The sequence below is a fragment of the Schistocerca nitens genome, chromosome 9 (assembly GCF_023898315.1).
Source record: "Schistocerca nitens isolate TAMUIC-IGC-003100 chromosome 9, iqSchNite1.1, whole genome shotgun sequence".
NCBI lineage: Eukaryota > Metazoa > Arthropoda > Insecta > Orthoptera > Acrididae > Schistocerca > Schistocerca nitens.
Window position 1 is genome coordinate 232,896,572 of NC_064622.1, and position 11,444 is coordinate 232,908,015.

The window sequence follows — 11,444 nt, forward strand, 5'->3', positions numbered from 1 at the left end:
CATTTCTTAATGTCTATTAATAAGAGCTGAAATTAACTGACTGACATTATATTAATGCATCTGGTCTGCATAGTTGTTCATGAGAACATTGCAGAATGCCATTCCATGTAACGTTTTCCATTTCTTAATGTCTATTAATAAGAGCTGAAATTAACTGACTGATATTATATTAATGCATCTGGTCTGCGGTTTAAATGTAAAAGAAATTCAAAATAATTTTTATTTGCAGCTATACGTTACCTTGAATTTTGGTCGGCCGGCTGCGATTCCCAATGCCTCAACAATCAAGGAGGAATGCAGGTATGTCTCAGTACATTAGGTGTGGGTACTCTGGTTCACTTTCCAAAGCGTTATTTACGTTTCAAATTTAAATTCGAGCACACTCATACTAAATGTCAATCAATATTTTACTTGTTGTAATTGATGTACAGGTAGGTTATAAAACTGACGTGTTATCAGTAAAAAAGTGACAATCAGACGAGTGGGGATGAAACAAAGTCAACAGTGCGTAAAATGGGGTGTGTTTGGATATCCATATCACAATCCTATTATGAAGAAATAGAATATATGGTGAAAATGGGGAATTGTGGAAACGTACGAATGGAAATCAAAATTTGACAGTCTTGTTGTTGCTGTGGTCTTCAGTTCCAACAATGAGTCTGTTGTAGCTCTCCATGTTACTCTGTCCTATGTAAGCCTGCTCATCTGCGAATAACTATTGCAACTTACATCCTTCTTCATACGCGTATTTCATTCATCTCTTGGTCTCACACTACGAAGACTTTTTAAATTTTTCTGTACCCCGAACACTTAGCTCTAATACAATATTGGTGATTCCTTGATATCTCAAAATATGTCCCATTGACCGATCCCTTTTTCTAGCAGTTGTGTCATGAAAATCTTTTCTCCCCAGTTCTCTTCAGTACTTCCTCACTAGTCCTTCATCGGCCCAGTATTCTCTTGTAGCACCATATTTTAAAAGGTGCTATTCTCTTCTTATCTAAATTACTTATCGTCCACGTTTCACTTTCACACGCGGCTATACCTCATACAAACACTTAAAAATACACTTCTTGACACCGAGATCTATATTCGATGTCAGTAAATTCCTCTACTTCAGAAAAGCTTTTCTCGCCGTTTCTAGTCTAAATTTTATATCCTCTCTACTTCGGCCGTCATCAGTTATTTTACTGCCGAAACAACAAAAGCGATCTACTTCATTGTCTCGTTTCCTAATATAATTCCCTGAGCATCAACTGCTTTAGTTTGAATACATTCCATTATCCTTGGTTTGCTTTTGTTGGTGATCACCTGATTCCCACCTATCAAGACACTGCCCATGCCGTTCAACTGCCGTTCCAAGCCTTTATCTGTCTCTGAGAAAATTACTATGTCATCGCCAAACCTCAAAGTTTTTAATTCTTCTCCTTCAACTTTACTTCCTTCTCCAAATTTTTCTTTGCTCCATTTTACTGATACTCAAGGTTAGTAATTGAATAACGTCGGGGATAGATAACAATCTTGTCTCACCCTTCTTCTGAACAACAGCTTCATTTTCATCTCCTCGCCTCGTGTAACTGCTGTCTGGTTTCTATAACAGTTGGAAATAACATTTCGTTCCATGTATTTTACCCATGCTGCCTTCAGAATTTCAAAGACAGTATTCCATTCAACATTGTCAAAAGCTTTCTCCAAGTCTGCAAATGGTATAAAAGTGGGTTTGCCTTTCCTTAACCTATGTTCGAAGACAACTTGTAGGGTCGGTTGTGCCTCGCGTGTGCCTACATCTCCGGGAATTAATACTTATCTTCCCGAAGGTCGTCTTCTACCAATTTTTCCATTCTTTTGTAAGGAATTCGGGCTAGTTTCTTGCAACCACGGCTCATTAAACTGATAGTTTGGAGATATTCACATATGTCTGCACCTCCTATCTTCGGCATTGGAATTATTACATTCTTCTTGAAGTCTGGGTGGCTCTCCCAGGGCTATCAGTAGTTCTCACAGGACGTCGTCTGCTCCCGTGGACTTATTTTGACTTATGACTTCCAGTGCTCTGTCAAATACTTCTCGTAGTATCATATGTCCCATCTCATCTTCATCTACGTCATCTTCTATTTCTATAGTACTGCCTTCAAGTTCATCTCCCTTGCACTGACCGTCTACACGATCCTTCCATCCCTCAGTTTTCTCTTCTTTGCTTAGCACTGGTTTTCCATCTGAGCTCCTGATATTAATACAGCTGCTTCTCTTTTCTCCAGATGTCTCTTTAATTACCTTGTACGCGGTATCTATCTTTCCCCTAGTGTTACATGCTTCTAAATCATTACGTTTCTCCTCTAGCCATTTCTGCTTAATCATTTTGCACTTCCTGTCGATCTCATTTTTTGGACGATTATATTCCCTTTCTCCCTTTCATTGCTGCATTTTTAAGTTTTCTCGTTTCATCAAATAAATTCAATAGCTCCTGTGCTATACAAGGACTACTAGTCCTTGTCGTGTTACCTATCAGATCCTCAGCTGCGTTCATCTCAAAGGTACATATTCCTCTTCCACGTTGTTCCTTTCCCTTTCGTTGCCTTATACTCCCGATGACACTTTTAACAATCCCTGGTTATTTCCACTTATCCAGGTTCCATCCCATTCATTTCCTAACTTTTGGAAATTTCTTCAATACAATGAGGTGAGAGTCAACATCAGCACCTTAAAATGTCTTACATATTGAAATCTGGTTCTGAAATCTCTGTCTTACGATTATATAACCTTCCGGAGTCTCCAGGTCTCTTCCACATATGCAACCACTTTTCGTTATTTTTACAGCAAATGTTAGCGATTGTTGAATTATGGGCAAAATTGTACCTGGTGGCTTCCTTTTCCACTCCTTCCTCCGGCCCATTTTCACCTGCAACTCTCCCTTCCCTTCCTTTACCTACAATCGAATTCCAGCCCCACATCAGAGTTAAATTTCCGTCTCCCTTAAGTATATGAATAATTTCTTTCATCTCATAATATATTTCTTCAAACTCTTCATCAATTGCGGAACTAGTTGGTATATAAACTTGTACTACTTCGATGGGTGTGTGCGTCTTGTCTGTCTTGGCAGCGATAATGCGTTCGCTTGCTGTTTGTAGTAGCTTACCCTCATTCATGTTTACTTATTCATTATTAAACCTAATTCTGCATTACCCCTAAAATGCTTTTGTAGTTGTAACACCGTTCCTCCCGCCACCGAACTTCATAATTTACACCATATCTAACTTCAACCTATCTTTTTCCTTTTTTAAGTTTTGTAACATGCCTGCCTAACTAAGGGATCTGACATTCCACTCTCCTATCCATTTAAGGCCAGTTTTGTTTCTCCAGCGAGGGAAAGCTCTTCAGTAGTCCCCGCCCGAAGATCCGAATGGGGAGCCTGTTTTACCTCAGGCATATTTTACCTAGGAGATTGCCGGCGTCATTTATCATCACAATTACGGCTGAAGTTCCCCATTGCTTTCCGCCATTCGCAGTTAGAACACAGTAAGTCCGTTCCGGGGTACGTTACTAGGCCAGACTCGTCAATCATCCAGACTGTGGTCCCTGCAACTACTGAAAAGGCTCCTGCACCCCTTCAGGAACCGCACGTTTGTCTGGCGTCTGAAGAGATACCCCTTCGATGTGGTTGCATCTATGGTACTGCTATATGTATCACTGAGGCACACAAGCCACCACACGAACGGGAAGGTCCATGGTTCATTGGGGGGGGGGGGGATGTTATGTGATTGCAATGCTTTAATAAGACAGAAACTCCGAGGCAGAAAAATGATTAGTACGGAAAGGGAAAATAAATATGAATGGTAGCTGACTCTGAGGCGACAAGTTCTTCCGAAATCCTAAACAAAGAAAACGAATTTAAAAACCCAAATATGACGGACGATAATTGACGAAATTTCATTGCAGATGGAAGATGTAGGAACTTTCCTTCGTAGTCACCAATGGGCTACCCAGAAACTATTGAAGAACTTCAACAGAAGGTGAATGTCATATGATAGACAAATTGTTAGAGAGGGTACGAGAAATATAGAAAGCTCAAACAAATGATAACGTATATGGGCGATAGATGGTAAGAGTATATGTAAAAAGTCTGCATGATGGATCAGAGTTATAGGAGACTGTACCAGAAGATAACAACACGAGTTATGTGGAAAAAAAGAGGGGACCAGCAATTCAATCAAAGTTTTACTGGATACTGATCTTTCTGACACCTCGTAAACTAGCGGAAGGCAATTAGACTCATTGGAAATAAAATGTGCACAATGGAAAAGCACGAAATGGAGAAACTGTGAAATGTCTACTGTAAAAAACCGCTAAAGATTCATGGTCAGTAAATGTACGAAATGAAGGTGTGCAAGAAATAGTAGACGAGCAAGGAAATCTGAGCAAATTTTTACCATAAGAAGAGACACTTTAATGGGAGAACATTCACGGCAAGCATGCACAGTTAGCTAATCCGACTACAGCAGCTACTGAAAGTCGTAGAATGATTGCATTTCGCCTTTCTTAGGTAACTGTCGAATGTTTGAAAAACAAGGCAGCCAGCACTTCTGAGGCCATGGCCATGGCACCTCAAGTCGACAGACCAATTATTAAACTGAGCAGTGAAATGTAATCACACCGATGCTCAGCTCGGGAAAATGTCGCTACGACAATGAAGAGAAGGCTAGATTTATGGGCTAGGGGAGGCAAAATATACTAAATTTCAATCCTTCTTCCTGTACCGGAAAGAAAAAAAAAAGATACGAAAAACAAAGTGAATGGCATTCATAATAAGCTACTCAATAGAAGAAGAAAGCAGCTCCTATAACAAAATATTGATAAACTGATACCTAACGACACATTTCGTGGTAGGTAATAACAAAGAACTTCAGATTAACACAGGAAGGAAGGCAGGTACATTTTAGGTCAAGGATACACGTTATTATGAACAACAAGCACACCGCTGTATAAAACTCTATCAAAACCCCGATAACGTTTACTCTTTGGTAACTGTCGTCATAAAGTTGATCATGTGAGAGATGAGTATTGTAAGTGGAGTGCAGCTCACACTGCCACTGGAAATTCGCTCAGAACTCAGATATCTTGTACTGGATTCTTGTTTTTCATGTTGGTATGAATACGTTATAAAGTAATGATGCAACAGACATGTCTTACCAATAAGTTAAGGCTCAGTCTGATTGTAGTGACTTTGTATTCAGAATATTCATGTTGGACGGAATGAAAGGTTAGATATTTCTATCTGTTTGCTTTTACATGAATTGACTTTTAAAGTGACTGCACTTATTTATTCCCCGACAGCTTCACATGAGAACATCTGTTTGCCAAATCTGAATGGATATCTTAGTCGTCTCTGAACTGCGGTAGAGAGGTGTAATACGCACTCTATGGATGAGAAGAACTCTTAAGCACTTACAGGATAGTGTAGATGAGAGTACATTTCACAAGCCTCATCAGTGAATGTTACCCGTCTGCTGTGTGCTTCCAAATTGGTATCGCATTACAGTGCTTGTAATGTTTCCTGAGACAAATGGTAACGCGATATTGTCACTGTGAGGATAATAGTTCATAGCACATAGGGTGTATCTTAAATGGTAGCAAAAACTAATTCGTATGAAAGTAGACGGTAATACAATCCAAACATAGAGATGTGTACGCAGTTGGGTAAACACTTTCTTCAGCATGATGCAATGTCCTAGTTAGTACTAATTCACTTGAGATGTAACTGTTCCATGAAGCCCTCACTATATACGGACCGTCATAATACACTGACGGGGAAAAAATCGCAACACCAAGAAGCAGTTGTGCGACACAAACGAAAGATGGAATGCGTGTTTCTGCAGCTGACAAATGATGCATAGTAGCACCACGATAGGGATTCAAATCTGGCTTGCTTTAAACACACGCTGTAAGGGTCATGAGCGTTAGTTAACTTTCAGATGGGACGTGGTGATTTGAAGTTAGTCAAAAAAGCCTTTAAGGCCACAAAGACGCCATTATTAACACCTCGCTGACTTTGAACGAGGTCGTGTAATATGGCTACAAGCCAGATGTTCCTCCTGCGATGCTGCAGAAAAACGTGGCAGGAATGTAGCCAGTGTACATAGTTGCTGCGCGGAGGTCACGAGAATGTACAGGCGCAAGAACACTGGGCTCCCGAAGGCCACTTACCACTGCAGAGAGAGAAAACCAAGGTGTTCGACGTATAGCCCTGGCGCGTAGTATTGCATCTGCAGCAGCAATTTCAGCAGCATTTGACATCAATATGGCACAACGAACTTTTACAAATCGGTTGCTTCAAGGATAACTTCGTACCAGACGCCCTGTAGCGTGTATTCCACCGACAACAAATCACCACCAACTGCGACTTCAGTTGTGTCAAGCAAGAGCTCATTGGAAGGCAGGTTGGACATTTATAATGGTTTCTGATGAGAGCTGGTTCTTCCTCGGTGCCAGTGATGACCGTGTGTTGACTAGAAGGTCGACAGTTGAATGTCTGCAACCGAACTGTCTGCGTGCTAGACACACTGGACCCACCCATAGATTTTGGTCTGGGATGCGATTTCGTATGACAGAAGGAGTACTCTCGTGCTTATCCCACGGACCCTGACTGCAAATATGTACGTCAGTCTGGTAGTTCCATCGGTGGTGGTTTCATTCATAAACAGCATTCAGGGTAGTGTTTTACAACAGGGTAACACTCCTCCACATACATCTGTTATAACCCAACATGCTCTATAGATTGTTGACGTGTTACCTTGGCCTGTTCTATCACCGGACCTGTCTCCTATGAAGCACATATGTGACATCTTTGGACGACAACTTGAGCATCATGCACAAACAGCATTAACCGTCCCTCCACTGACAGATCAAGTGCATCACACAAACTGACTTACGCCACATGTACAACATTATGCATACACATCTGCATGCTTACATTCAACATTCTGCAGTTACACTGGATATTAATGTACCAGCATTTCACATTTGCTATGGCTTATCTCGCGCTTACATTAACTTGTTCTTAAGCAATATATATATAAAATAGCCTTAAATATGTTACCTCTACAAAAGTATTGTCGAGATTTCACTACTCTACATTAATTATTTTTTTAGTGTTCAAACTTTAAACCGTCACTGTACTTGCCGAGAGTGTTTTATGGAAATCTCATAAACTAACGACTGTCATTTGATGATCTGACGCTCGCTCGTGTGGATAACATATGCCTGAACTAATTTCTAACTGACATGAGACACCACACTGTAGATGTGGTGTTTAGCATAGCTACTTTATAGATAAATATGTCATAAAATTCCCTTGCATAATTCATCTTATAAAACTCAAATCGTTAGAAGAAACACCAGTATGAAATACTTATGATTAAATGTCCCGTATAGTCCATGTCTAAGGATACCAAAGCCTAAGAGAATGTTTTCCAAAGGAAAGTATGTTTTTATACATTTTTTATAATTGACGCTTATAATAATTCTGTTTTAATGTCGGTATAGTTACACCTATGAAACTATTTCGAATTATAAAAAGGAACAATAAGCTAAAATGAAGAGACGTGATAATCTCAGTCCCCAAACACTACATGAGTAGCAGCTGATGGCGTGATAATGAGTCACGTACTGGAATTACGACGATTTAATAACTGTAAAGAAATGGTTCTGGTTTATAGGATAGAAGGGATGGGAATGTCTCAAAGAAAACTTCTCTAAATTTCAGTCTCACTTAAAACAAAAGTTTGATGAAGTTACTTAATTTGTTGAAATAAAACTGAGGTATTCACGTCAAGCACAGACTCTAATAACAACTGTTATACTTCAGTTGTTTCCCTTTGAATTGCAATGAGACAAACAGTTATGTCGTCAGTGACGCAATTTGTAATTAAATTTACATGTTGGCAATTTTAGATTCCCAAATTTGTGTTAAATTCTCAGTGACAGCTCCTGATAATAGTCTTAAAGCATTTCATCCTTTATTCAGCAAAGTAATTTGTTGTAATACAACCAAAAAGTCTTTTAAGATGATAATATTGAGTGAGGCCTCGACTTTTTTAGAAATTTACTAATTTATTTGCTAGGATAACTATCACCAATAAGGTCGAGATGTCTTTTATCTTTCAGGCATCGTGATACCTTGTCTACCAAAAGGTATCGCAGCAGTAGGTTGTTGGTACAGTTACACATGGTTTTTTCCTTATATACGGTTGATAATGTGGTTTATTTAGTAACATTTCTAGTTGCAGAAAAGCTAGTATATTCAGTTTACGTTTTTCTCCGGTGTTTCAGACAACGACAACACAAGCACCAGCAACATCACATATGATGGCACCAACTTCCTCAATAACAACAGCTAGAACAACTACTACAGTCAAGGGAACAACTATGACTACTACAAGACCAACAACCACCTCAGCCACAACACCTACAATGGCACAAACTTCCTCAACAACAACAGCTACTACAGCAAAAATTACAACAATGGCTGCAACTACAACAGCTACAGCTCCAACAACAACCTCAACTACAACAGCTATGATCGAATCGACTTCTTCAACGACAACCACTACGCCAGAAACGACAAATGTGACCACTACAACAACTACAGCTCCAATGACAACCTCAGCCACAACACCTGCAATTACATCGACTACATCAACAACAACCTCAACCACAACACCGGCATCAGATACAACTACAACAACTGTTTCAACAACTAGCTCAACTGCATCATATACAACCTCAAGCGATGCACCAACTACCACCAACACAGTACCTGAATCATCAACATCAACAACAGAAAGGACTGAACCCAGTGAAACAACCGAGTCAGCTGTGGATACAACATCAGAGGGGACAACGTCTTCAACCACGACAAATGCATCGACCTCAGCAGAAGAAGAAACAACAGTTGCTGATACAGCAACAGATGGTTCAGTCACAACTGCTGAAACTGATTCTTCCACATCAGAGGAGACAAACGTCTCAACCTCAACTGCCTCAACTGCAGCAGACGCCTCAAGAAAAAGTAATGCTATCGCATTGGGTAACAGAGGCCAGCACCACGACTTACGCCATGGCTTTATGCGTCACTCTAAACACGCAAAACATGGGGGACACGTAGAACATGAGAAAAATGGAAAGCATGGCTCCTTTCACAGGCAACAGAACTGAGAATTTCACAAGCGGTGTAACAAAAACGCTTTAACCAAATTTTAAGTAAACATAATAATAATCTTTTACTTACGTAAAACACTAATAATGGGAGGTTTGATGCAGATATTGCACTGCAGAAGTGAATGCATAATATGATGGCATGATAACAATTTAAAAAACCCAGTCATACTCATTCATGTCACTACATTACTAATCATGCACTAAACAACAATGAAAGTAATACATACACAAAAATTAAAATAATAAGTCTATTAGTCTACTGCCATTGTTGAAAACGATGTTCGTGAAGCAACTTTATATTTCGTGCCAAACTTTAAATAACAACCAATGTAAATTTAGGAAGATAAGGTTTAAACAAGCCAATAAAAGATTGTAGCCTTCTACAAAATATTCAGTATTCAAATTCCTTAACATGAACGAAAAACTGTCATCGAGGAGAAGTACTTAACGGAAGATCGTCTAACTTACGTAGACTGTTGCAGTGTTGATATGGACTTCGCATGTTTGATTGGTATCTCCATGACGTAATTATATCATGTAATCCAGGACAGTAAATTCCTTCTTCCCGCATTAATATATCACCTCTGCAATTACGACAAGCCCCGCTTTTCATCCAGATAAAAAAAATCCATATCACTGCACCTCAATCAACACCTATCATCACAATGCTAGCCGCCCACAGACTAGTACTCCACGCTGGTACGGTAATAAATTTTATGTCCAGTTAGTACAGTTCTCTTACAGCCATAACGGAATGTTTTGCATGTTTTAGTATTTTACTACGTATTCTGCTGTTCTGTAAAGTTTAACTTTTGAAGGCGTTGATCACAAAAATATTGCATCTTTCGATATATGCTTACCAAGGAACACTTACCTCTAGTAGATGTACGTCAGATGGATATGTTGTGAACATGATGGTTTATGAGAGTCTATTAACTGTAATCGTCAAACGTAACATCTAACGTCTGTTACACTAGAAAACGTCTGTTAAGTCGTACTTACTATTACAATGTCTTATAACACAGAGAACAAAACAGCCAACATACTCTTCTTTAATAGAAGAGTGTTATCAATCAGCAGAAATTCACAATAACATTTTCTTGCCTGCCGTGAAATGAGGAGAAACTCAACGAAATACGCACACTTTTACAAATGGAAAGAAAGGCAAATAATACACACACTTTCTGTGCCAGCAAGATGTTTAACACGATGTTTTGTATTTATATAGGTTCCGTAGGTATCATAACGTTGCTCTAAGTGGCATATTATGTTCAACAGTGAATTTTTAACGACCTGAATTGCAAAGCAAATTAAGAACGAATTTCAATCCTTACTATGTGAAAAACCATACGTTACATAAAAAAAACTTTTACAACATTGCTATTTCTAGGACACTTGATGTCGAAGTAAAAATGCATCAGAAGTCTGAATAAACAATATTATTATGTGGTCGTTGAAAATTTGTACAACTGGGTACGCTTCAGAGAAAAGCTGCAACCAGTTTTGAATTTGTGTATAATTATTCTAATTTCACAAACTATATCCGACAGTTTACATAATATACAGGATCGAGACGAGGTGGTTTATATACAAGGGTGATAATGGCAGTTTCACCAAATGGAGAGTCACGAACAACGCACTGAACGATCTCCATAAAAAATGTAGTTCACTAAAATTGATGAATCGTATTCAGTTTAAGTAACCTTGCCATGAATGCTACGGAATATTAAAAAAAATTCTCTAAAACTGATATGGCTTAATGTTTCTAATAAAATTGAAATAATCCAGAAATATTTTCCTTCTAATCATCTAAATCTGCCAATATTAATGTAACACTCCTGGTTCGCTGTACTGATCTTCTTACGTGAAAAATCTAATGACGTGGATGGTAAAAGAAAATGTATAAGCAGTGATTCCGAATCGCAACTTAATTCAAAGGATAACGTCAGCAAAGAAGAAGGTTCGACTTTAATAATGAAATAAATTACAATAGAGCACCTACATGCTGGAGCGTTCGGTCGGCGGATAAACCACGAAACAAATAAAAAAAAAAAAAACTTGAAGAAAGCCAAAGTTCCTAAGATAATTGGTGGCAGAAACATAAATCGTAAATGAGAAACGCCGTAATATTTAAATATTTCTGCTATCTTCGTAGCGTATTTATTACTTACAACAATACGTCAATGGCGTACGCACGCACTTGTCTCACTTCAGTCACTAAGCGAGGTGGC

At 38.9% G+C, this 11,444-nt stretch overlaps 1 protein-coding gene across 1 annotated transcript in view; it reads left to right on the plus strand.

Annotated features, from left to right (window-relative positions):
- Nucleotides 1–9,584, plus strand: part of LOC126203150 (uncharacterized) — a 51,475-nt gene extending 41,891 nt beyond the window's left edge. The window contains exons 3-4 of the mRNA XM_049937392.1: nt 230–300; nt 8,326–9,584. Coding sequence (XP_049793349.1) covers nt 230–300; nt 8,326–9,210 — 956 coding nt within the window. The 3' untranslated portion in view covers nt 9,211–9,584. The remainder of the gene's footprint in view (nt 1–229; nt 301–8,325) is intronic.
- The last annotated feature ends 1,860 nt before the right edge of the window (nt 9,585–11,444 follow it).